The sequence below is a fragment of the Fukomys damarensis genome, unplaced genomic scaffold (genome assembly GCF_012274545.1).
Source record: "Fukomys damarensis isolate Sample0158 unplaced genomic scaffold, DMR_v1.0_HiC HiC_scaffold_37, whole genome shotgun sequence".
Taxonomy (NCBI): domain Eukaryota; kingdom Metazoa; phylum Chordata; class Mammalia; order Rodentia; family Bathyergidae; genus Fukomys; species Fukomys damarensis.
Window position 1 is genome coordinate 41,309,314 of NW_022900949.1, and position 27,228 is coordinate 41,336,541.

At 43.3% G+C, this 27,228-nt stretch overlaps 1 protein-coding gene and 1 pseudogene across 4 annotated transcripts in view; both read right to left on the reverse strand.

The window, feature by feature from the left end:
• Positions 1-25,640, reverse strand: part of Usp4 (ubiquitin specific peptidase 4) — a 45,877-nt gene extending 20,237 nt beyond the window's left edge. For 2 of the 4 annotated variants that reach the window (XM_010615574.3, XM_010615571.3), the window contains exons 1-10: positions 25,453-25,640; positions 22,001-22,128; positions 18,749-18,879; positions 16,746-16,872; positions 15,382-15,527; positions 15,196-15,257; positions 9,655-9,795; positions 8,756-8,873; positions 3,910-4,083; positions 1,639-1,797 (exon numbers count right to left, since the gene is read on the reverse strand). In XM_010615574.3, the coding sequence (XP_010613876.1) occupies positions 1,639-1,797; positions 3,910-4,083; positions 8,756-8,873; positions 9,655-9,795; positions 15,196-15,257; positions 15,382-15,527; positions 16,746-16,872; positions 18,749-18,879; positions 22,001-22,128; positions 25,453-25,553 (1,287 nt within the window). In that variant the 5' untranslated portion in view covers positions 25,554-25,640. The remainder of the gene's footprint in view (positions 1-1,638; positions 1,798-3,909; positions 4,084-8,755; positions 8,874-9,654; positions 9,796-15,195; positions 15,258-15,381; positions 15,528-16,745; positions 16,873-18,748; positions 18,880-22,000; positions 22,129-25,452) is intronic. The other 2 variants (XM_010615572.3, XM_010615573.3) reach the window with 2 other exon arrangements.
• LOC117284561 lies at positions 10,515-10,717 on the reverse strand (annotated as a pseudogene).
• Positions 25,641-27,228: the final 1,588 nt, after the last annotated feature.

A 27,228-nucleotide genomic window follows, 5' to 3' on the forward strand; every position in this document is an offset into this window, starting at 1 on the left:
ACCCTTTCAAAAAAAAAAAAAAAAAAAAAAAAAAAAATTAAAGTCTCTTTGAGCCAGACATGGTGTAATCTCAGCATTTGGGAGGCTGAGACAAGGACTGCCACAACAAGTTCAAGGCCAGCCTGGGCTCCATAGTGAGTTCGAGGCAAACTTTGAATACATAGCTAGACCCTGTTTCAAGACAACCAAAAAATAAAGTCCTTTTGGTGAGATATTTTTCTCTTTTTCTTTTGTGGTATTAGGTTTGAACCCAGGTCCTCATGCATGCTAGGCAAGTGCTCTACCACTGAGCTACACTCCTACACCGACCCATCCATCCATGCAACTATCTATCTAAATATCAACTGATTGATCGATCAATCTATTTTTCTTGGTACCGGGAATAAAACTCAGGACCTTGCACTTTCCAGGCAGGCGTGGTGGCATAGTTAAATCCCGGCCCTTAAACCTTTTTATTTTGAGACAAGGTCTTGCTAAGTTGCTCAGGCTGTCCTCACACTTTTAAACCTTCTTTCTCAACCTCCTAAATAGCTAGAATTATAGATGTGCACTATCACACTGGCTCTTTGGTGACAGCTCACCAAATCTATATAATAGTTTGGCTCACTTATGGCTTTTCCTTTAAGATCTAAGTGGAACTTTAAAGCATTCATAATGATTATTTCAATATCACAGGGCAGTGAAGTAATAAAATCCCCTTCCATAGGGGATTTAGCTCAGTGGTTCTGCTACCTGCCTTGCAAGCAGAAGGTCCCGAGTTTGATTCCCAGTACCAAATTAAAAAAAAAACCCTTCTACAGATTAGAAAATCAAGGCAAATGTGTAAAAGCCTTAAGTTAATATTAATAACAAAATATGTTTAATAATCACAGAAAGATTTCAATGAGAGCAGTAATAATCCACATTATGGGTCTCTTAGTTTTCAGTGTGCACTAGTCTCATTGGTCAATGAAATACCAAACAAAGTGATTCAAGAAGTCTAGTAGGGTAGCTGGGTATGATGGCCTGTAATCCCAGCACTTGGGAGGGTCACTATGAGTTCAAGGCCAGCCTGAACTACACAGTGAGACCCTGTTTCAAGAAAAAGTATAAATTTCCATAAAAAAGTTTTAAAACAAAGTTAAAAAAAAAGTCAAGGCAGTAACATTTGGCTGGTTTGGCTAAGGGTGTCCCTCAGTGACGGAGTGTTCTTAGCATGCACAGGGTTTGCTTCTTTGCACTTAAAAACTAACAAACCCAGGGCCAGGGATTTAGCTCAGCAACACAGCATCTGCCTGGCAAGTGTGAGGTCATGAATTCAAGCCCCAGTATGAAAACAAAAACAAAAAACCAAAAAGCAAAAAATGCATAACTAGCTCATTTGTTTTGTTTTGTTTTGCCTATCAGCTCAGGCTGGCCTTGAATTCGTGGAGATCCTTCTGCCTCAGCCTCCTGAGTGCTGGGATTACAGCATGTGCCATCACGCCCAGCTATAACTAGCCCGTTTCTCCAAGTTGAATGCATGTCTCTACCAGAATCTACAGCCTGTCCCAGTATCCTGGCACTAATCCCCAAGGCCCAGAACACTTCCTCCACAATAGGGGGCGAAAGGAGGCAGCCTCTTGAAACATTACTGTTCCAACAGCTTCCACATCATACCGCATCTGGCCGCCCATTGGCATCCTTTGGCAGCAAGTAGGGCTTCTTCTTGACCCGATTCAGGTCTTCATGCAATCCATCTAGAATAAAGGCTAACAGCTCCTGAGAGTCCTGCTGCTGGTAGCCAGAAAACTGAGGGGCAAATCGTCCCACTTGGGTCTACAACAAAAGCAACTACATCAGAAGGTGTAATATGCAACAAACCAGTGAAGTCAAAAGGGCAGTGTCATCAAAAATAGCTCTGCAGTCAGCTGGCACATGCAGGAAAGCAGGTGAGGAACCCAGTTACATCCTGGAGAACGTAATGGAGCTAAAGGTACTCCCAGAAGGGAGGCTCTGAGAGCCAGGACATGGAGGGACCAGAGTCTGGGCCAGGATCCCAACAAGGCAAGGGCAGCACTCTACATAGCCACACACACAAACTGACACAAATCCTTCTCCAAGATCCTTCTTTTGTTCCTAGAACTTTAGAAATGCTATCTACATCAGCAAGAGACTCCTGCCATAAAAACCTCCTTGTTCCTAGACAACAAGCTCCTCACTACTGCTCTTCACCAGCAATCCCTGGAGTGTAACCCCAACCAGTAGTGCTCCCTGGGAGCAGTTTCAGTACACTTTCTTGGGCTACCCTCCAGACCCATAAAACTGGAAATATCCAGAGCGTTAGCAGTCTATATTGGACATGATTTTTTGTTTTGTTTTGTTTTAGCACCAGGGATTGAACTCAGGCCCTTGTGCTTGCAAGGCAGGCGGCAGAACCAATGAGCCAAATCCCCAGCCCTAGCAATCTATATTGGAACAGCCCGCCTGGAGATTGTGATGCATCCTAAAATGGTACAACCACTATTCTATACCTGTGCTATCTAATTCCACAGCTACTAACTATATGTAGCTATTTAAATTGATTACAATTCAACACAAGGGCAGGGGTGGAGCTCAGTGATACAGCATGTGCCTAGCACATGCAAGGTCATGGGTTCAACCCCCAGCATCAAAAGAAAATGTAAATACAACCTAAAATTCAGTTTCTTGGCCAACAGTAGCTGAGGTAGTACCTCAGACAGTCTTCCAACACAGACCACGTCATCACTGAGGAAGCTCTACACTACACCAGCATCCCAAATACTGTATCTGTTTAACTTGAACCCAGGTATGTCACACAACTCTAGTATCTTTATGACTTAGCATGTAACTACGACTTACTTACTTGTATTTCCCAGGAATTAATGTCATCAAGAGGATGAACAGAATTCATTTTCAATTTCAACACTCCAGTGACATTTTTATTTTCTCATTGAGCTACAGTGCTATTTCCTTTTTCCTTCTCAGAATCAAAACCATGCAAATCTTTTTTATCACGGATTCCTGAAGAGTCATTGAGCCTCCTTTAGTGCAGGAGAAATAGGATCTCCTCAGATTTTAGCATATGGGAACAAGGTACTGTCCTCCAGGAAAGAAGAAACATTTTTGGGCAATGGAAAGCCCAAGTTGCTCCAAGGTCTGCTGCAGTTCATCCATCTCCTCCCCAAGTTTTCCTAGTTGAGGGACGTGAGTGAGAACTGTTCCTTATGTCATTTTCTGAGAATGTCAACCCAATTTCTGACTTAAGAGGGGCCTAACTCAAACCATAAGGATAGGGTCCAGGCTCAGAGAACCTGGGAGCAGCCTTTGTATTATTCTGGAAGGTAAAATGAATTTTTAGGACCATGTTTATATTGTTAACAAGCTGGGTGGTGGCAGACACCTGAAATCCCAGCACTCAGGAGGCTAAGGTAGGAGGATTATCAAGAGTTTAAAGCCAGCCTGGACTACAGTGAGTTCAAGGCCAGCCTGAACTACCTACCAAGATCATGTCTCAAAAAATCAAGAATAGAAACAAAAAATGGCCAGAGATTTAGCTTAGTGGTGTCGCCACCTGCCTCACAAGGGAAAGGTCCTGAGTTTGATTCCTGGTACCCCCTCCAAAAGGAAACAAAAAAAAAATCAACCCCCCCAATAATTATATACATTTATATATATATATAGTTACCACAGAATGCAGAATTCTGAGCAACCATCTTACAAAGGGCTTCTGGGACACCTCTACTCAGAGGTGAGCACAGGGGACACTTAAGTGTGTGCTAAACAAATAACAAGAAAGAATGATATAAAAATGTGGTACTTTTTGGTTTAGACCTCTCTTAATCCTAAAATGCAAATAAAGGAATGCTCATTACAACACCAAGCCACTCTCCCTAAAAGAAGAAAAAGGAAATACTTATTTCAACCTACTTTAAACATGCGAGGTGCCACCTGAGTGTCCCTTCCAGACCACATCTGCTTGATGAGCTCTGCATAGGCCTCTGCAATTTCTCCTTTCATGCCCAGAGGGTTGTCTCTGTTGATTTCGGCCTCATATTCATCTTTGAGAAAGTAGTCAGTCAGTGGTGCAGTGTTGCTCAGGCACTGAAACAGAAACCCATCAGCAAGCAAACGGGGGAAACAAAATAAATCAGAATCTAAAAGGCTACTGAGGCTTCCCCGAAAAAATGCTCCCAGCAGAAAAGAAGAGCCTCAGGAGACCAACCTGAAGGCCCAGTGTGGGGTTGACTCAGGATCATGGTCTTGGAGGAGCTAAGTACTGCCTGAGATGCTATCTTTCCAACCAACCTGAAGCAAAAGCTGCATTTTTGTCTTGTTTTGTTTTGGAATATTATGGTACATTAAATAAAACATGACTGCCTACTTACTCTGTAAATTTACAACTTTAAATAAAATAATACACAGTGAACTGGAAACTCATCAAGCTTTCTCAATATGTGAAATTATTTCTTTTTTTGGTACCAGGGATCGAACTGGGGCCTTTGCACTTGCAAAGCAGGAGTCAGAACTACTAGGCTAAATCCCTGGCCCATTTCTTAATCTTTCTTGTTACCACTCACTAGACAAAACAGTATTTTGTATGAGTCTGAAATTTTTGTTATCTCTGTTCAATGCCATCCCTGAACTGGAGAGATAGGCTATTTTATTTATTTAAATTTCACAATGGGGCATTAGATGCATAAAAGAACTAAACTAAACAAGGTATTAACCTGTGGCAAATTCACAACACATATTACAGTACTGAAACTTCTGACTGTCACTTTTCACTACATTAAACATTTTATAGTTTATAAATGTATGTTTTTTAACCTATGTCAGTGTCTCTACAAAGTTTTGTTTTGTTTTGTTTTTTGAGAGGGGAATCTCACTATGTAGTTGAGACTGACCTGGAACTCACTATGTAGCCCAGGCTGGTCTTGAACTCACAGCAATCCTCCTGCCTCAGCCTCCCGAGTGCTGGGATTACAGGCGTGCACCACCACGCCCAGCTCACAGTTTTAAATGATGTATGAATCAATGATCATAATATAAAATTGAAACTAAAAATAAAATGTAGGGCTGGGCGTGGTGGCGCACGCCTGTAATCCCAGCACTCGGGAGGCTGAGGCAGGAGGATTGCTGTGAGTTCAAGACCAGCCTGGGCTACATAGTGAGTTCCAGGTGTAGGCAGTTTTAACTGTAAAATCTGAGAGATTTAAATCACAAAATGTGTCCTAATCTTATCTCAAATTATATGATTTTTGAACCTCTATGAGACTTAGTTTCTCATGTGAATGTGAATAAAAGGGATAACACCTAATCTATGCAATTCATAGTAGGTATAAAGGTAAATGAGGCAATACACATTTTAATTCTTTGTAAATGCCAAGAAAGTAATACTTGCTGTTATTATACCATATATATGTAGAAAATATAGGCACAACTTAAAAAAATCTTTCCAAGATGCAACATAACTTACATTAAAAGTATATTTTCCCAAATTAAATATAGCTTAACATTTCTCTCTTTAGCCTACAAATATACTTAAAATTATCCATACAAAAAAATTAAATCCAAAGCTGGGCGAGGTGGTGACGCCTGTAATCCCAGCACTCGGGAGGCTGAGGCAAGAAGATCGCTGTGAGTTCGAGACCAGCCTGGGCTACATAGTGAGTTCCAGGTCAGTCTCAACTACACAGTGAGACCCTGTCTCAAAAAAACAAACAAAAAAAAGGCTTCAGATGGTTTCTTTTATCTATTCCGTGCCAGTTTATAGTTGACTGAGTTACTATTTTCTGAAATTTTAAATACATTCACCAGTAAACCCATCCAGAAAAAGAATTTTCTTTATTGTAAGGCTTTTAATTACTGAATCAATTTCTTTATTTAAAAATTAAAATTTATTTTATCCTATTCTCCCCCTCAAACCCCTTCCCCTTGAATCAATTTCTTTAACACAAAGAAATTCACAGGGCTGGGGATTTAGCTCAATGGTTCCAGCGCCTGCCTTGCAAGCGCAGGAACCCAAGTTTGATCACTGGTACCAAAAAAAGGAACACCAAAGAAATTCAGATTTTCCATTTTTCCCTTTGTAAGGTCAGTAAGTTGTGCTTTTCAAGGCAACTTGTCCATCTTAATTGTCCAACAGCAAAGAGTTTTACTATACTCCAATGATCTTTTTAAATGTCTATAAAATCTATCATGGTTTCTTTCTTCATCCCTGCCATTAGTCATTTGTATTTCTCCCTTATGAGACTTCCTATGAGGTTATTAGGGTTTTTCCCCCAAAGAATTATGTTTAAAGTTAGGTGTGATACTACAAACCTACAATTCTAGCACTGTGAGGCAGGAAGATTACAAATTGTGGAGCCCAGCCTCTGCAACTTAGTGACTTAATGAGACCCTTTCTCAAAATCAAAACAGAAAGCTGGGTATGGAGGCACATGCCTATAATTCCAGGACTCAGGAGGCTGAGGCAGGAGAGTTGCCAGGAGTTTGAAGCCAGGCTACATAGTAAATTCAAGGCTCTCCTGAACTACATTGTGAGACTCTGTCTCAAAAAAAAAAGGGCCGGGGATTTAGCTCAGTGATTCTACCACCTGCCTTGTAAGCACAAAGACCTGAGTTCGAGTTCGATCCCTGGTGCCAAACACACACACACACACACACACACTCTCTCTCTCTCTCTCTCTCTCTCAAAACAGAGAGAGAGGGGACTGGGTATTGAGCTCAGTGGTTCTACTGCCTGCCTTGAAAGCACAAGGTTTTGAGTTCAATCCCCAGTACAAAAACACAAAAAAGATAGAGGGCCAGGGATTTAACTCAACGGCACCCTGCCTGCCTTGTAAGCACAAGGTCATGAGTTCAATTCCTGGTACAAAGGGGGTGGGGGGGTGGGCACGCAGGGATTTAGCTCATTGGTTCCGCTGCCAGCCTCACAAGCACAAGGTACCAACTTCAATCCCCGGTACCAAAAAGAAAGAAAGAGAGGGCGATACATACAAAGGTGGTGTGGGGGGATAAATAAAAAATAAAAAGGACTAAGGATGTAGTGTAAATGGTGTAAATGTGAAGACACTTGACTCAATCCCTAGGATTGGAGTGGGGAGGGATCATGTTTGAATCAAGTGAGGTTGAGGACACCTGTTGAGGATCACAAGTTCAAACCCTACCCAAGCAACTTAGTGAGACCCTATCTCAGAATAAAAATAAAAAGGTCCAAGCCGGGCATGGTGGCGTACACCTGTAATCAAGTTCCAGGACAGTCTTAACTACATAGTGACACCCTGTATCCAAAAAGAAAAAAAAAAAAGGCCCAGGGCCAGGGATTTAGCTCAGTGGTGCCACCACCTGCCTCACAAATGCAAGGACCCAAGTTTGATCCCCAGCACCCCAAACAAACAAACAAACAAACAAACAAAATCATCTGGGGATATAGCTTAGGGCAATGGCCCTGGGTTTAATCCTCAGTACAGCAAAAGAAAATTCAAGGACAGTTGGGCTACACAGAGTCCAAAGCCTGCAATAGACCAAAGAGCCAGACTCCATCTCAAAGGAAAAAAAAAACTGCACACTTGCACAATGCAGCTCAAGTACACTTCCATGATTGATGGCAGTGCACTCTGTGCTACTGCTGCACAGTGTCATGAAAGCAATGTGTCCTCACTCCAGAGAGAGCACACAAGTTTAATCTGTATCCTTTCCCCATAAGAGACCATTATCATGAGCATAACAGCTTTAATGAATCCTGCTAACAAATCATCAAAGCTGAAGGTTGCCTTAGGCACTCTCAAACTTGCATCTGGCTTCAGAGCTGAGGGCAGTCCTGGAGACTATGCATTCCTGACTACAGTTTGACCCTATCTGCTTGTGGCCTTGACTGTAATAGAGCTACTGCACAGTCTGTGCCCAACAAATATTTGATGAATGTACAAGTGAGGTTTCACACAAAGATTTTAGGATTTCTCCAGTATGGGGTAAGAGGTAAGGTAACTGACTCTGGTGAAAAAGGGGTCATCCTTCAATGCAGCATAGCTGAGTGTGGCCCAGGTGTTTTGAGTTCTCATCCGTTCAGAGATCGACCAGAAAGGTATGCATTCCAGTATTTTCTAGGGAGATCATGCCCTAATAGTCAACAAAATTTAAAATATTTTTACTACTGCCAATTCCAGCTACTGGGGAAGCTGAGGCAAGAAGACTACAAGTTCAAGGCCACTTGGGCAAGGTCCTGAGTTTTATCCCTGGTACAAAAAAAAAAAAAAAAAAAAAAAAAAAAAGAAGAAAAAACAAAACAAAACAAAAGGGCAAGGGAAGTAGTTGAGTAGCAGACCATTTGCCTAAAATCCCTGAGGTTCTCAGTTCAATCTCCACTAGTGGGAAAGTTTTTTGTGTTTTTTTGTTTTAGTGTAACCGAAATACAGAATGGATTAAGAATACATGTTGTGGCACTCACTTCGGCAGCACATATACTAAGAATATATGTTGTGGCCACAGGTACCAAGGAAGCCATTTTTAACCAAACCAGTGAGACACCCTTTCAGACTACTAAAGCATTAAAAGGAGGGAGCCCAGAACATTTTTTTTTGAGACAGGGTCTCACTATGTAGTTGAGACTCACCTGAATTCACTACATAGCCCAGGCTGCTCTTGAACTCACAGCATCCTCCTGCCTCACCTCCCAAATGCTGGGATTACAGGCGTGAGCCACCACATCCGGCTAGAACATTCTTACTCAAGACTCAGAACACACCTATTCAGACAGTGGCTCTTCCCATACCTGCAAAGCAGAGTTCATGAAGCAGGTATTCCCCAGGTTTCCTAGTCCACAGAGCCCAGGCTGGATATGAGAAGATGGCAGCTCCTGACAATTATACGAAGCAGAGAAGCCAGATCCACTGAAAAACACAACTCATGTCAGCAAAAACAGCAAGTGCTGCACACACTTCCTCAGATACTTTTGGGGGGCACTGCTGGGGCCTCTAAAACTCATGTCCAGAAATAGCCCCCCCAATGCAAGTTCTCTCCTCTTTCCCATGACCCTTCAGACTTGCTCCTCCTCTTGATGTGACGTGTTAGCAATTGGAGTACATTGTTAAGATGAGAAGTATTATTTGAATTTTCCTCTTCTGGGCTTTGGTAAGAGCTAGTTTTATAACCTTCTGTAAGAGTGACTGCAGGTGACTTCAGAGAAGAACATTTAGGTTACAAAGATCAAGAGTTTGCATCTGCCACCACCCACAAGGCCACACCTGGGCTTGGCTTGACCTGAGCGTTCATGTAGTCTCTCAACTCACACTCAGCTTCTACCAGTCTATGCCATGTGGCAGACACTCCTGAAACTCCTAGAGAAAGGGTCATGGCCAACCAGAAGAGAAACACAGGGTACTCACAGAGCTAAGAACCCTCCCCATGCAGCTGCTCTGGCATGTGGCCAGCCCATCCCTTCACCAACAACTGCAGTGACACCCCCAGATCCAGCCCTCATGACACAGGCTGTAGAAAAACACCAGCTCACAGGACAAGTAGAATTAGGTTGGAATTAGCAGAGAACCACACGCAGCACACTCCCAAGGGGAGCTCTGATCCCATGATGCTTAGCGAAGCAGCGGATGAGCACTCCGGACACAGCCTTGGAAGAGATTCAGATCAAGGATGCAGAGTGTGAGTGCTTCTTACCCCCTGCCGACACCGGAACTGTGCACCCCAGAGGTGTTAGTGCTATCACCATTTGCAACGGGAGAGGCGGACATTGAGGAATAGGGACTTGATGATGATTTTGGAGAGGTAGTAAAATTTCTGCTAGGTACAGTGCTTGATCTGGGAGAAAGAAGTAGAAACAATGCTGCTGATTTTTTGAAAGTGTAAGCCCTACTTAATGCTTTAGATCTCATCTCAAGAAATAACATTTTCTGAGCCAGGCATGATGGCACACGCCTATGATCCCAGCACTCCTGAGGCTGAGGCAGGAGGATCGTCTCGAGTTTGAGGCCAGCCTGGGTTACAAAGTGAGTTTAAGACAGCCTGAACTATAAAACAAGAACCTGTCTCGGGAAAAAAACAAACAAACAAACAAAAAAACAAACTGTAAAAACCCTCTTGTAGTAATACTTCAAAATTGTATTTGAGAGTCAAAGATATCTTGTCTCAAAAATGTCTTAAACCGGGGATTTGGTCAGTGGTTCCACTGCCTGCCTTACAAGTTCGAGGGCCTGAGTCTAACTAATCCCCAGTACCAAAAAACAAACAAACCACCACCAAAAAACCAAAAAACAAAAACCCAAAACAACTAAATAAATCCCAAACCAAACCAAAACAAATTAACTAATCTTACTGACTTGTTAGTTCACAAGATCACACACTAAATGTTCTACTATGACAAACCCCAAGATGGTCTTTTCTGGTTTTATTTATATACCATAAGCTTCTCTGTATTTTAGGAGTTACACACAAAAGGCATAGAAAAATGGCAGTAAGAGATGACTTTCCCAAAAATATTTGACACAAATTAAATAGGTGGTTATAGAGGTAAGTGTGGTCCTGGCACTTGGGAGGCTGAGGCGGCAGGATTCCTTCAAGTTCAAGGCCAGCCTGGGCTACATACCAGTAGTGAGTTCAAGGTTAGCCTGAACTACATAGTGAGATCCTGTCTCAAAAAGTTAAAAAAAATAAAGTTTACAATTAGCAATAATCGCGCCTCGGATAAACCTCATTGGCTATGATACTGCCATTGCACAAAGCTAAAAAAAAAAAAAAAAAAAGAAAGAAAAAAAAATAAAAAAAAAAAAAAAAAAAAAAGAAAGAAATAAATAGCTGGCTAGGACACTAAAACAGGAAAATGGCTGTTTAGTTTTACAATGCCTTTCAAGAATGATACTGCTTTATAATTGGCAAATGCATACAATCTCACTGCTTCTAACTCATTGTTTCAATATTTTTTAGAGATTAATCTGTGGGCTAAACTACTACCTACTCTATCAATTTATTGGTGGGTTAAAAAGTCATGAAGTCAGTGAAGCATGTTGGTGCACAGCTATAATCAAAGTACTCAGGAGGCTGAAGCAGGAAGATCACAAGTTTGAGCCAGGCACAGGCAACCTAGTAAGCAACTTGTCTCAAAGTAAAAAATAAGAGGGACTTGGAATGTAACTTAGTGTAAAGGCCCTGGGTTCAATTCCCAGTACCACAAATCAATAATAGACAAACAAACCAGGTATGCTGATGCATGCCTGTAATTCCAGCACTCAGGAGGCTGAGGCAGAAGGATCATTGTGAGTCTAGCTAAGGCTATAAAGCAAGTTCAAGTCTGTCTCAAAAAAAAAAAAAAAAAAAAAAAAAAAAAAAATCTGAATCAGAAGGAAAAGAATCCCTTAGATCCATTATTGCTGAGAAGCTTGATATTATCTGGGTACGGTGGCCCATGCCTGTAATTCCAACACTCTTGGTGGGTGAAGTTGGAGGAATGCAAGTTCCAACCCAGCCTAAGCAACTGAGGGCATTCTCAAAACAAACAAAGCGTTGGGGACATAGCCCAGTGCAAAGCTCTTGGGGTAAATCTCCATAGGGGTTTTATTTCTCTGCTTTTTTATTTATTCTTTCCCTCCTGGTACAAGGGACAGAACCCAGGGCCTCTGCATTGAGTTACATCCCAACCTTTTTTATTTTGAAACAGGGTCTCCTTAAGTCACGAAATTGCACAGGCTGGGCTTGATCCTCCTGTCTTAGCATCCCAGGATATAGGTTACAGGTAGGTGTGTGACACCATAACCAGCTGTGTGGCCAAGTGTGGTGGCGCACGCCTATAATCTTAGGGGAGGCTGAGGCAGAAAGATCACTATGAGTTAAAGCCCAGCCTGTGCTAAGTGAGTTCAAGACCACCCAGAACTACATAGCAAGACCCTGTCTCAAATAAAACAAAACCAAACCAAGCACCAGCTATAAATAACTTTTGCTTTCAAAATGACTTGGAATTTTCTTTCCATCTTTATTATTAATTTCATTCTACTGTGTAAATGTAGAGCTTTCTTTTATGTCATGCTTGGCTTTTTACTTATTTATTTATTTTTAATTTTTTGAGATAGCTCTTATGTAGTTTTGGCTGGCCTTGACTCACTATGAATCCCAGGCTGGCCTTACTTCTAGCATTCCTCCTGCCTCAGGCATGTACCACCACAACCCGCTAGTCATGCTTGGCATTCTTTAAGGTCTTTTATCTTTAAAATATTTGAGACTTGGTGAGTTTTTCTTCTAATATTTTCATCTTTCCCTCTGTCATTTTTCTCTGCTTCTAAGATCTCTATTATATGGACACTGATATTTCCATATAAAACATACTCTAACATGGATATACATTAATATAGAAACCCTCCCCTTTTTTAGTTTTTTGAAACAGGGTCTCACTATGTATATAGTTCAGACTGGCTCTGAACTCACTACGTAGCCCAGGCTGGTCCTGAACTTGTGACAATTCTCCTGCCTCAGCCTCCTGAATGCTGGGATCACAGGTGTGCACCACCATGCCTGGCAATTGAGAAATACTCTTACATGGATATACATTAATACAGAAATACTGATACTATCCATAGCACATTTCTATAATTTCCCCTCTTTATCCCTTCATAATGCCTTTTAGAGTTTTTTTTCGTTTTGTTTTTTTGTGTGCTTTTTTGAGACAGGGTCTCACTATGTAGTTGAGACTGACCTGGAACTCACTATGTAGCCCAGGCTGGTCTCAAAATTCACAGCGATCCTCCTACCTCAACCTCCCTCAGCCTCCCTAGTGCTGGGATTACAGGCGTGCACCACCATGCCCAGCACCTTTTAGAATTCTTTAATATGACCTTACAAACTGTTGTCAGCTGCAAACATTCTGCTGTTCAACCCATGCTTTGAATTCTCCTTCCAAATACAAGTATATGTATTCATGTCTTCAAAAATATTCATTATGCTTATTTAATCCTATGCTGCCAGCAACTTTGTCATTTTCCATTTATGCTGACTATCCTTGTCAATCTCTGGTTCTGACTGAGAGTCACCCCAGATCACATTGTACCTCAACACTCTATCTAACAGGCTCTTCCCCTGCCTGGAAGCAAAACTAGAACCTATCTCTCAAATTCCTAGGACCTGTTACCTCCTCCCCTCCTACATCTCATCGTCCACCTTCCCATTACCCTCTCCAGCTCAGAACAAATCCCTGCTGGTCTTCAATCAGCCCTGGAACTTGCAGTCCTCCAGCTTCACCCACCAAGAGTGTTGGAATTACAGGCATGGGCCACCATACCCAGCTAGTATCAAGCTTCTTAGCAATAATGGATCTAAGGGATTCTATTTTTCAGATTCAAAAAAAATTTTTTGAGACAGACTTGAACTTGCTTTGGAGCCTTAGCTAGACTCACAACAATCCTTCTATCCTACACTCACGAATGTTCCTTCCCTATTTCCAACACAATGTGCACAGGACCCTTAAGAGGGCTGTCCCTTCATCCTGGTTAAACCTGCACCATCCAAAAGCCTAGGGCTCACTCGTTCTCTTTCCTGACTTTTATCCAGAGTTTATAAACCTGTGGACATGTATGATTTTCTTATTTTATCTTTCTGTCTGTTCCTTGAGGATACTGTGCATACTTGGTGCTGTTTATTGCTATATCCTCACCACCTGCAACAGTATATGAACTACCTTGGGGAATGGGGAGGGGAATGGACCCCAGGAATTCCACTTTGAACTCACTCCCGACTTGACCAAGTCACTCTGACCTTCAGGGTTAACACCCATAATAAGGCACTGCTCTTTTCCAAAATCTTTCTCTTTTAACTGAATCTCCAGGTATGGAAGAGACAGAAGCAATGCTAGGCAGAAAATAAGGTACAACTCCCTGGCCAGGATACCTACCCACCTTTTGCTTTGAACTACCAACCCTACCTCATAGGCTGCAATCAAATCTTCTGTCACCCCAGGGGGTTCTCAGTTTTTAGGTTACTGTCCCTCAGTTTTATGGTATTTCCAATTCCAAGAGAGGAGCTAACTGCCTATGTTTGTGTATTAGTTTCCTATCACTGTCACAAACTGAGTGGCTTAAAACAACAAATTTATTATTTTGCAGTTCCTGAAGTCAAAAAGTCCAAAATGCTTCTCTCTGGCCTAAAATCAAGGTGCTGGGCCAAACAGCCAGTTGCATCCCTTCGTAGAGGCTGTAGGAACTGCTAAAGGCTGCCCATTTTCACTTCCCTAGCTCACATTTCCTCAACTCTGACTCTGCTTCTCTCCTCATAGCACCTCCAACTTTCCAGCCTCCGTTTCACTCACAAGGACCAGTGTGGCCACACTGGGCCCACACTTCTCCCCATCTCCGGTTATTAATTTAGTCACATCTGTGATGTCCATTTGTAAGCCTACACATTCACAGGTTCTGGAAATTAAGAAGTGGGCATCTCTTATGGAGACAGGAGGCACTATTCTGTGTTCCACAGCTATTTCTGTCATCTTATCAGGAAACAGCACCCCCGGTTCTTACAACTGGAGCCCATGACTGGGTTTGAAGGGATCTGTGAAACACCTAAAACTGTTGGCCAATGTTTTTGTCTTCATGCCTGTTTCTCAAGAGGGCTCCTGGTTTCAGTTTTGAAATGAGCTCTGAGGCTAATCACTATATAAATGAAAGAAGAAAGCGGAGTTCACCACTCCCTCCATAAAAACTGAAGCATAAAGACTTTTCCATCTTTCAAAAAGAGGAAAAGTCATCAATTCCTTCCCCTTCTGAAGATATGCACAATTCCATGCATCACATGAATAACTCTAAAATAGCTGTGCCTGTAGCTGAACAATTCCTCATCCAAGCCCCAAAAGCAACAATGAATAACAGGCAAGTAGGTAGAGTGGAGTGGAATGAAACTATCACCTTTAAGTCATGCAAGATCCCATGCCTGAGTTATCTTCTTTTTCCTACAAAGCCTCTGAATATAGGTAAGGAATGAAAGGAGTTTGTCAAAACACAGCCGTCTCTTGGCAGAGCAGCAGGGTCAGACCCGGAGCCCCTTCCTTCCTGCTCCTCTCGCCCCACATGCTGTTTACCAAAGGCTGGGAGCTTCATCCTAACTCTGCATTCTGGATATGAAACAGTGAGTTTTTCACCTGATTCACAATTTTTCTTAACCACCTTAGGAAAAAGTGTCTCTATAAGATTTGTGAGCCCAGCCACACAAGAGAAAAGGTCCACTTACTTTGACTGCAGGGTTTGCCTGGGCCATGTGCCATCTTCGTTTTGGGGCTCGATTACTAGCACCTGAAAGGGGAAACCAAATCAGGAGAGTACCATCCACCACACTTCTAACATGCTACAGCCAATGGTTTCTGGCCACATGCCCTGGGCAGAGCTGCTTGCCTGGGCATGGCCTGGGCCCTCCTACCTGGCCTTGATACAGCCCAGCATCTTGGATAGTGTTGTCCAGCTTGCTCAACTGCTCATAGGTATTGCTCATGTATTTATTCCAGAGCCGTGTTTCACGCTCCGCAGGGATGTTAAAAAGCTTCCTCATTTCCTTCTCAATGGTTGCTAGGGAGAGGCAGAAACACCACTCAGGGATTAAGACAGTCAAAGCAAACCAGTACCTTCCCTACTCCCTTTTCAGATGCTCACAGGTACTTTGGAATGAAAGTTCTGACAGACCTCAAGCCTCTGTCTTGCACTTGTATGAGAGGAACATGTCTCTATGCTTCTCTGATAATGCAGGTCTTATAGCAGAGAAACAACACAGAAAGCAAGAAAGTGAGGCTGGGGATGTAGCTTCGTGTTGAGCACTTGCCTAGCATAGATGAGGCCCTGGGTTAAATCCCCAGCACTGAGAAAAGAAAAAAGTGAGAAAAATTATCTTTGGAGTTAAAACAGATGTATTCATTTTTTCCCTCCTAAAATAGGGTCTTGCTTTGTAGCCCAGGCCGCTTTGAACTCACTGTGATCCTCCTGCCTCAGCCTCCTAAGCACTGAGGTTACAGGCATGTGCCACCACGCCCAGCTCAGATGTGGTTTCAAAAATTAGCTCTGAAGCCAGGTATCATGGCACACACCTATAATCCCAGCACCCTTGGAGGCTGAGGCAAGAGAACTGTGATTTTGAGCCCAGTCTAGCCAATTTTCCAAGACCTTGCCTATTTGTCTCTTTCTATCTCTCCCTCTCCCTTTATGGTAATAAGCTACATACCCAAACTTTTTTATTTTTTACTTTGAGACAGGGTCTCACTAAGTTCATCAAGTGGATCTCAAAAGTTCTCAGTTCTTCTGCCTTAGCCTCACAGAATGCTAGGTTTATAGGTGTGTGCCACCATGCCCAGCTACAGATTGTTTCTAAATTAAAAAGTTAAAAAGGGATGGGATGTAGCTTGGTGAGAAAGCCCTGGAATCAATCCCCAGTGTGTGTGGGGGAACGGGGCTTGTTGTGGTGGTAATTCTGGCTGTGTGTGTGCTAGGAATCAAATCCAGGGCACTGGACATACTACTGCTACTAAGCAACACCTTCAGCCTCTTGCTAGATTTTTTAGTAAGTTACTTTCTAACTTCTCAAACTCTGTCTTTCTTATTGCCATATGACAAAAAGACAAGGATTATACTCAATATTCTATAGAACATGATTCCTGGAACATGATTCCAGGACAAGAATCTCCTGGGAACAGGCTCTGGGTAACAAGTCTGCAGAGTGCACGGCTTCCCTTCCATCAACCACGCTGCTCTACAGTCTCTCACAACATACCCAGGACCCCCAGCCTGCTTGCTCACCAATGGTGTCTGCTTTGCTGAAATGGCAACTCAGCACATTGGTGGGGTCACTGTTCTCACAGAGCTTCAGTTCCAGCAAATACACCTCCACTTTGCAGTGCTTGACAAAAAGGCCATGCTCCACAACCTGTAAACAAGAGGCAGGGTGAAGGAGCAGTGTTTTCATACCCAGGCAGTCTTGGAAGCAACATGTTCCGGTAGCAGCAAACAGCAGAAAATTCATGATCATCAGTTTCTTTCAGCCACCAAGGGATCAGAAGTACAGATTTTATTTTAAAATACAGATTTTTTAAAGCTATCCACATCTCTTCCAGAAAATTAAAAATCTATTCTAGATGGTTGTGATACACACCTCTAATCCTAGCACTCGGAAGACTAGCCTGAGCTATATAGTTCAAGGCCAGCTGAGACCCTATCTCAAAACAAAAAACAAAACAAACTTGGCAAAGGTAAGCTCTAACTCCTCCTGAAAGTACATGCCTAACTACGTGAAAGAACTGCTGGGGTGGACATGTGGCTCAGTGTTAAAGTATTTGGCTGATACGTGTAAGGTCCTAGGTTCAATCCCCAGCACCCCCCCAAAAAAAAGAAAAAGAAAAGAAACAAGCAAAAACCCTTGATCCATTAATTCATAGCCATGCTTTGGCCAGATAGGTGGGGCGCAGCATGTTGGCACATGCCTGTAATACTAGCCCTGGGGAGGCTGAGGCAGGAGGATTGCTGTGGGCTCAAGGCCAGCCTGGGCTACACAGCAAGCTCAAGGACAGCCTCAACTGAAAAGCTTTCTTGTCTCAAAAAAAAAAAAAAAAAGTCACTCTTCACCCAAACTTTTTTAAAAAAAAAAAAAAAAAGTCACTCTTCACCTCAAATGCAAGTTCATGATGCCTCTTGAAGGATTTGTCTAATCAGAGGATTGAGAATACAGGCCCAGCCCTTGGCAATGAGCTCATGTGGCAGCATCCTAGACATGGGGAGGACATATGTAAAAGGTTAGCATGCTAACTTTTGGATCCCTGACCATTTTGGGCTCAGCTGGAGAAAAAGATAGCTCAGGCTTGAATAATGACTCACAGAAACAGTCTTCAGACTGCAACTCTCTCCTCTGCTGAGATGGAGAACATATACCAGCAGAGTGAGAAATTTACCTACTGTCAAAATATCAGCACATATCAGATATGTGGGCTCTTATGATTCTCTTCTGGTAGGACAATCAAACAACTGTGGGAGACAATGTGTGGTGGTCTCCTCATGAGTCCTGACTACCAGAACTGCTAAGATCTGTCCCAGAGCCTACCTTCCCAAACAGGTTTTGTAAATGACTCAACCATGTGACTGAAGCCTTTTAAACTCAGGAAAAATTGTCAGAAAGGCAATGAGGGTGGTCAGGGTAGTGTCTGCAGTGTTAGAGATCCAATCCAGGGTCTCACATGTGCTAGGCAAGAACTCCACAATGAGCTCCATCCTCAGCCCTACAAATATTTTAAGATAAACAAGAAGGGAGTCAGATGCGGTGGCCTACACTTGTAATCCCAAATAATGAGAGAAAGCTGAAGTAAGAAGACTGCAAGTTTGTGGCCAGTCTGGGCAACTCAGCAAGACCATCTCAAAATAAAAAGGTTGGGATATAGCTCAATGCTCCCCAGCTTCAATTAAGTATTGGGGGAATGAGGGGGTCTTAAACTAAATTGTTAGGGGGAAAAAAGTATACAAATGTATGTCCATACAGTCTTCAGAGCCTTTCACAAAGTATCTGCACAGCACTACTGGATGCATCCCAAACCAGTGGGCAGCGCCAGAGGCCAGTCACTCTAACACCCTCGGTGAGCAGTCTCACCACCATGTACAACCAACATTCCCTAAGAAAGCCACAAACAAGGGCTCAGCCACCTCTTCTCAACATCTAAACATGTTTATTTTCCTAGGAAACCAACACAAGCCAAGTGTTGTCCCCCAGGGAGCACATGCAGAAACTGACCAGCAAATGTGGCCATTCACATACTCACTTTCCTGACAATAGGCTGTTGGCCTTCTACACAGCCATACCAATTCAGTAATTTGTTCCAGGCCTCTGTTGGGACCAACACATAGTCCAGCTCATCAATTAAGTGTTCTTTCAGGGTCTGACTCTTAAGATCTGGGGGGAACAAAAAGCACATTAATTCATTGCTCTTACAGAATGTTTGTTTTATATGATTTTTATGTACTTTTCATTAACAACAAAAGTATTTAAAAGAAACAAACACGAATCCCAAAATTCTGTAAGTTGACATAACACAGAGCAGACTGCTGACTGGTATTTGCCCATAGCCATGTTTACTGAACATTTTATGAGTTACTCGTATCTTTTTTTTTTTTTTTTGGTACTGGGAATCGAACTCAGGCCCTTGGGCTTGGGAAGGAGGCAGCGGAACCACTACCACTGAGCCAAATCCCCAGCCCACTCATATATCTTTTAATATTTAGTGAGGAAAAAAAAAGTCAGATGGGGTGGTGTAAGACTGTAATCCCACCTATTTTGGAAGCCAAGGAAGATGGAAGTTTGAGCCTAGCCTTGACAATTTAACAACTAAGAGATACCCTGTCTAGTGGCCGGGGATTTAGCTCAGTAGTTCCGTTGCCTGCCTTGCAAGAACAAGGACCTGAGTTCAATCCCCAGTACCAAAAAAAAAGACATACCCTGTCTCAAAATAAAAATAAAAGCCGGGCATGGTGGCGCATGCCTATAATCCCAGCACTCAGGAGACTGAAGGAGGAAGATCGCTGTGAGTTCGAGACCAGCCTGGGCTACACAGTGAGTTCCAGGTCAGTCTCAACTACATAGCGAGACCTTGTCTCAAAAAACCAAACAAACAAACAAACAAGTAAATAAATAACTTAGCATAGCGCAAAGGTACTACAGCCCCAGCCCCCACAAACAAAAGTAAAAGAGTAAAGAGAATAAAACCTTCCAATTTACAAATCTTTTTTTTCTTCTCAGTACTGGAGATTGAACCTAGGGCCTTCACACTGAGCTACATCCCTGGCCTTTATTTTTATTTGGAGACAAGGTCTCACAAGGTCATTACGTTGGCCAGGCTAGGCTCAAACTTTTGATCCTCCCTCCTGTCTCAGCCTCACAAAGTGGTAGGACTTCAGGCATGACTGCTATCGTTATAATTTATGTCACTAAAGTGCTTCCTGATTCCATAATTAAAATGGTTAATTATTGTAAGTTTACCATTCTCTCTCAAAATAATTTACTATAAAAGCAAATAAATGAGGTACCGAAAGCTGGCGGTGTACCTTTAGTGGCAGGGCACTGGGCAGTATGAGTACCAGAGCCTCGGTTAATTCCCCAGCACAAACAAAAACAAAGAATGTTAAATGACTCTTTTTTTTTTGGTACTGGGGATTGAACTCCATCCTTTGCACTTGGGAGGCAGACTGTAGAAGCACTAAGCCAAATCCCCGGCCTGAATGTTAAATGACTCTTGATAAAATAAACTTAACTTCACTGCCCAATTTTTTTTTTTTCTTTTTTTTGGTGCTGGGAATCAAATGTAGGGCCTCCTGAATGCTATGCAAATGCTATGCAAGCACCTTATTACTGAGCCACATGCCAGCCCCTCATTTAGCATTATTAGCATGTATGTATATATGTATCGATGTTTTTGCAGTCCTGGGATGAAATCAAGGGTTTCCTACATGCCAGGCAAGCATCCTATCACTGTGCTACACCCAAATCCTCAGCATTCTTAATTTTAAATACTCCAAGTCAGAGCTAACAGTCCCTGTGCAGAAAGAATGTATTTAATATGCCAGCATTTATTTCACATCCACTACAGAAAGTAACAGTCCTGGGGTCTGAACTGGACACTCATGGTCTGAAATATAATCCCTTAAGGGAGGATCCAAGGAAAACTGACTGACGTCCAACATGTTGCCCTCTGCCAAGCATGTGCCCATTAATGCTCACTTTCAGAAAGTAGAAGTCACTGTTCTCTCCCAGACCAGTAAGTCATGAAACTGAAGAGGCAAAAAGTACCTACAACAGTAAGACTTATCTGTTAAGTCAAGGCAAACATAAAAACAAGAAAACAAACGAAAGCTAATCATATGCAGGGCATCCCACCATACACCCATTCCATAAGGTTTTCTGCCTTTCTTTCTTTTTTTTTTTTTGAGACAGGGTCTCACTGTGTAGTTGAGACTGACCTGCAACTCACTATGTAGCCCAGGCTGGTTTCAAACTCACAGTGATCCTCCTGCCTCAGTCTCCCAAGAGCGCTGGGATTACAGGTGTGCACCAACACGCCAGGCTGGTTTTCTGCCTTTCTTTAGGACAAATTTCCAACCTGATCTGACCCTGTCTTTTTGATTTCCAAGGAAGAAAACTGCAGCATTGGGAGAGGATATGTAGGTAAGATAGATGAATGGATAAAGAAAATGTTATACACAGATAAATAGATCTATCTACATATCTACATACATCTATATCTATGATGGAGTATCATTTAGCCTTGAAAGCGAAGGAAATTCTGCTGGGCTTGGTGGTGCACATGCATAATCTCAACACTGCAGGAAGCTGAGACAGTAAAATCACAGGTTCAAGGCCAGCCTGGGCAACTTAATGACTTAGTGAGACCCTGTCTCAAAAAATAAAAAAGGGCTAAGGATGCAGCTCAGTGTGTCAGCTTTGAGTTTAATTCCTAGTACCACATACACAAAGACAAAAAATAAGGAAGAATATTCTGACATTCTACATTATGAATCAGTACTGTGAATATCACACAAAGTAAAATAAAACCAGTCCCCAAAACACAAATGTTGCCAGGCATGTGAGGCATGCCTGTAATCTCAGCACTCAGGAGGGTAAAAGAGGACAGTCAGGAATGTGGGCCAGCCTGGGCTACAGGGTGAGTTCAAGGCCAGCCTGAATTATATAGTAAGACCCTGTCTCCAAAAAGAAAAGATATAAAACAACTTAACTTCTTAAGGAGTTCTAAAGATTTGTTATAGATTCAAATCAGAGATACTTGTTTATATCTCCTCCTACCAGGAAAGACAGGTTTGCAAAATCCATGTCACAGATACATAAAACCCTAACCAGACGTGGGAGAACAAGCCTGTAATCCCAGCCCTCCAGAAGCTAAGAGTCAGTAGGATTACTGAGTTCGAGACCAGCCTCAGCTACAAAGCACGACCCTGTTTCAAGGGGGAAAAAAAGGAACCCAGGACATTGCCAAGGTGAATATTTCTAGAAAAGCACACTATACCTGAAAAAAGTCCAGAGTTGTCAATTGGCCCAGGAAACAGGTTATGTTCACCCACATTGTACATATCCCAGCTATCAAAGCCCACGTACTTCTTCCATTGCTTGAACCATCGGCTATCAATAAGATACCTAAAGACAGAGAATTTACTATAAGAAAAACGATAAGGTCACAAATTTCCCCTTAACCTTTCTGTTTTCTTCTGTTTGTTTTATATTTCAGTGCTGGGAATAGAACTCAGGACCTGTAGCTTGCTAGGCAAGTGCTCTACTACTGAACTATACCCCCAGCAACCTTAATCTTTATTATGCTTTTTTGACTTAGAGAATATGTAATCCCCACCATAATACACACTCCCAAGAAAGGGCCAACCAGCCTCACACAGCACAGAGGGCTTGGCCTAGGGTAGGCATACACTAAGTAAAAGGACTGCTATGAGACTAAATATTAAGGTAGACTGTGTTCTCTCTCTCTCACTGTGGTGCACTCTCACCCTGTAGAGTATTTTTCAAACTTTTAATTGGTCCCCACTTGCTCTGTGGAGCATGTTTCTTTTCCTTTTTTTTAATAAATGTAAAAATCTCAAAAAAAAAAAGTTGAGCTAGTCATGGTGGCACACACCTGTAATCCTAGCACTTGGAAGGCTGAGGCAGGACTGCTTCAAGTTTCAGGCCCGCCTAAAACTAGCAAGTTCAAGGCATGCCGAAATTGCATAGCAGGAAAACCAAACCCCCTCCAAAAAAAGAGCTGAGTAAATAAAACAATGGACCAGGGATTTATTTAGCTCAGTGGTTCCACCTCCTGCCTCAAAAGCACAAGGTCTAGAGTTCCATCACCGGTACCCAAATAAATAAATAAGAGCATCCACAAATAACCTGGACATGGTAATACATACATGTAATGCCTATAATCCAAAGGCTGAGGCAGAAGAATCTCAATGAATTCAAGGATACCCTCACCTGATGCGAGTGAGCAATCCTCATGCCTCAGCCTCCACGCGCTGGAATTATAGACATGCACCCTCACGCACAGCTCCTATTCAATTTATTGCTTTCTATACATAACTATAAGCAAATCTCATGGCCAGGCATAGTGGTGCATGGCTGAGGCAGGAGGATTGTCATGAGTTCAAGGCTACCCTGGGCTACACAGTAAATTCAAGGCCAATCTGAACAACATAACAAGACCTTGTCTCAAAAAAAAAAAAGCAAATCTATTTATATTTTAAAAGTATTACAAGGCCAGGGATTTAGCTCAGTGGTGCCATGCCTGCCATGCAACAGCAAGGTACTGAGTTTGATCCTAGTACCATTAAAAAAAAAAAGTGCAGGGACAAGGGGAAAAAATGAGAACCAAGACCTGTCATGTAAAAGGTACAAGATCCCAATAATGAATGTAACTGTACTGTATACCTAAAAAGTAGCAATAAACTCAATTTTAAAAAAAATTTTGTTTTTTGAGACAGGGTCTCACTATATAGTTGAGACTGACCTGGAATTCACTATGTAGCTCAGGCTGGTCTCACAGCAATCCTCCTGCCTCAGCCTCCCAAGTGCTGGGATTACAGGCATGCGCCACTGTGCCCGGCTAATTTAAAAAAATTTTTTTTTAAAGTATTAAAAGGACTGGAGATCTAGTTCAGTGGCACCATGCCTGCCTTGAAAGCACAAGGTCCTAGGCCGGGTGCACGCCTGTAATCCCAGCACTCGGGAGGCTAAGGCAGGAAGAGGATCGCTGTGAGTTCGAGACCAGCCTGGACTACATAGTGAGTTCCAGGTCAGTCTCAACTACATAGTCAGACCCTGAGCACAAGGTCCTGAGTTTAATACTGGTACCAAAAAAAAAAAAAAAAAAAGTATTACAATGCCATTTTATGACTAAGACAGGAGAGGGAAACCTCTGTGAGACAACAAAGCACAATTATGTTGAGGGCTAGGGATTTAGCTCAGTGGCAATGTACCTATCTCACAAGCGCAATGTCCTGAGTTGGATCCCTGGTGGTGGTGGGGAACAATTATATTGGTGAGCCCTGTAAATTTTTATAAACACATGTCAGAGGTTCAGACAGCTTCCCTGAAGCCAAAAGGATCCATAAATACATCCAAATTTCTTTTCTGGTAGCAAGGATCAAACTTGGGACCTTGTGCTTGCAAAGCAGGCGAGGCGGCAGGACCACTGAGCTAAATTCCTAGCACCATCCAAATTTCTAAAATGCTGTTTTCCCTCCAAATCTCTTGACCAATACCATCCATACACTTTTACTGCGTGATTTTAATCTTAAACTCCTCTTGCTTTCGCTTAGTATTCTTTATGTATTACCCCTTTGCAAAGTAGGTTCAAAAATACCTCTGATTCCTTTTCACAGCTTGGGTACTCAAAACAACACAAACAGGAGCTGGCTGCCTGTAAACCCAGCACTGGGGAGGCCAGTCAGAAGGATTGCTGCAAGTTTCAGGCCTGCCTGGGCTACATAGTGAGTTCAAGACCAGCCGAAATTACTAAGACCCTCTCTCAAAAAAAAAAAACAAAAAAAAAAAAAAAAAAAAAAAAAAAAAGAGGCTGGGGAATGTAGCTCAGTGTGAACACTATGAGATTCAATCTTCACTACCACGAAAATAAAGTATATATATTTCACAAACAACTCCTCTTAATCAACTGTTTGTCTTCCCTGCTTCAATTCCTCTGCTGACTGTTTCAAAGCAGCGACATTTAATCATAATCAATGCATATCATAGCCTTAATTTTCTACTCTCATAGAGTAACACCATCCAGGAACCTCTCCACTACTGAAAAGTACTGTCCTTTCTAATATAATGTATTAGGAAGCCTCATATCTCGGCCTTGGTCTTCTAAAACTGAATTTTCAATTTTGTATCTTGCTCCAGGCTCCAGGCTCCCCTCCGGTCTCCCACTTCACACTGCTGTCACAATTGCTTCTGACATTTCCTACCAAAATCAATTGGGGCTCTCAGAATTTGGTTAGCTTTTGACCTTGACTCCTTTTCAGCAATCTACAAGTTATAAAGTATCTACTTCTGATCTTCACCTCAACCAACCCAAGGTGGTAAACCACAAATTGCTACCCTGGTTTTAATAGTAACGAAGGGGGTCTGGACAGCTTCACCCAAGGTCACACAGCGAGTTCTCCATGGTGTGAAAGGAATCCTCTTCTCAAGATCGCATCGAGCCCTCCCTCTTCTACATCCTACAGTCCCTTCCCCGCCGGTCGGCCGAGCCCCGGGGACTCTGAATGGGCAAGGGCCACCCCCAGCGCCGCCGCTCAGTAGGCAGATGCCCCTAAGGTGCCTCTTCTGAGTGGTAGGTGTCAGGCTACCCCATCAGGGTCACAGACATCGCTTCTGCCCGGCCCCTACCCTAGCCAAAAAAGTGGGCCTGGCTTGGGGGCCAGAATCACGACTCCTGATTGAGATGGGCCGGAGGGGTTCGGTGCTCACCAATGCGCCCCTCGTTGAAGCGTGGTCCTCAGCAAGGCGCCGAGCTCGGACTTCTGGGTTTCCACATCCGGTCGCTCACTGCAGGACGGACCTTCCGCCATCTCGTAAACTATCCTGACCCAGCCGGCCCGGAAATTCGCCGCGCCGACTACGAGCTAGGAGCCTCGCCCACATACGTACGTAACGCACGCACGCACACGGCGTCGTGCGCGCGCCCTTTCGGCCCGAGGCGCGGCTGCTAAGGCGGCTGGCCTCTTGTCTTTCCCTCCGACCCCACGCGCCGCCTCCAGGCCAGCGAGCGGTTGAACCCGCAGAATAGCGCGGCTGGGAGTGGGTAGGCGGCCACCGCTTCCTGCCGACCACACCGTGAGAGCTCCCCGCATCCTACCGGTGCTCAGAGTGGCCACCGTGAAGAGCTCCGAGACCTGCCTATCCTGCGATTTCAGCGGATCTGTCCGCAGGCCCTTCAGCCACTCCATCCGGTCCTGCACCAAAGGCGGGTTTCGAGGTCTAAGAATTCGTTTTTCTCATTTTCATTCTTTGTCATTCTACTTTCAGGTGAAGGCCTTAGATGCCCAAATGTGAGATCGGATGCCTAGTAATCTCCTTGGGTGGACCCAGCCTCGGTGGTCCTGAGACATTCTGTCTGCCCTGCACTGGAAGCTGCGTGCCTGGTGGTGTTGGTGGTGGTGAGGGGACCAGAGTCATTGGTTGAGAGTGAGCCAGGCAGATGTGTTTACACTAAGTGCGCAGGCATCTGGATTTACTCCTGGAACAAGAAGCAATGTGCTGAACACTAGGATTTTCACTAGATCCTGATGAAGGCACAGGCCTCCTCCTAGAGGGCAAAGTCAGCCTAGAGCAAGGAGGCAGCCGGGTAAATACCATAAGTATATCCATCTGTCTAGCAGTTTCTACTGTCGAAGAAAAACAAGACTCATTTTCTTTTTTTGTTTGTTTAGGGTTTTTTTTGTTTGTTTTGTTTTTTTTGAGACGGTCTCACTAGGCAATTCAGGCTGTCCTTAACTTGTTATGTAGCCCAGGCTGGCCTCAAACTTGAAGTGATTCCCCCTGCCTCAGCCTCCCAAGTGCTGGGATTATTATAGGCATGCACCAGTATACCCAGTGAGACTCAGTTTCTGGGGCTGGGAATGTGGCTCATTGCTATCTGGGAGGCCCTAGGTTGGTCCCCAGACGAAACAAGCAAAATCCAGTCTCTGCCCTCTGATGACCTAAAAGAGATCTGCAAATCACCACAGTGCCAAGCAGTGTGTGTGTAGGAAGTGCCATTAAAGAGTGAACTAGGGCCAGGGATTTAGCCCAGTGGTGCTGCCACCTGCCTCACTAGCTCAAGGACCCAAGTTCAGTCCCCTGTACCAAAAAAAAGGAGAAAGAGTGAACCAAACTAGGCATGGTGGCACATACCTGTAATCCCAGCACTTGGGAAGTTGAGGCAGGAGGATCACAGTGAGTTCAAGGCCAGCCTGGGCTACATAGTGAATTCAGGTCCAACCTGAAGTGTATAGCAAGACTCTTTGAAAAAAAAAAAAAAAGAAATAATAGAGTGTGAACCAAAGTATGCAGGAATGCCAAGCACAACCCTAGCTGTGAAAGGAGGGCTTTTACTTGAGTAGCATTTTTGTATAGTCTTGAAGAACATGTTGGAAGCACATGAGGGTGCTTGTTACGGGAGGGAGTAAAAGTATTTGGGAAACAGAATGAGATCCAAGAGTGGAGATTAGGCCAATAGAGCTGGGAATAGACTACTGAGAGACT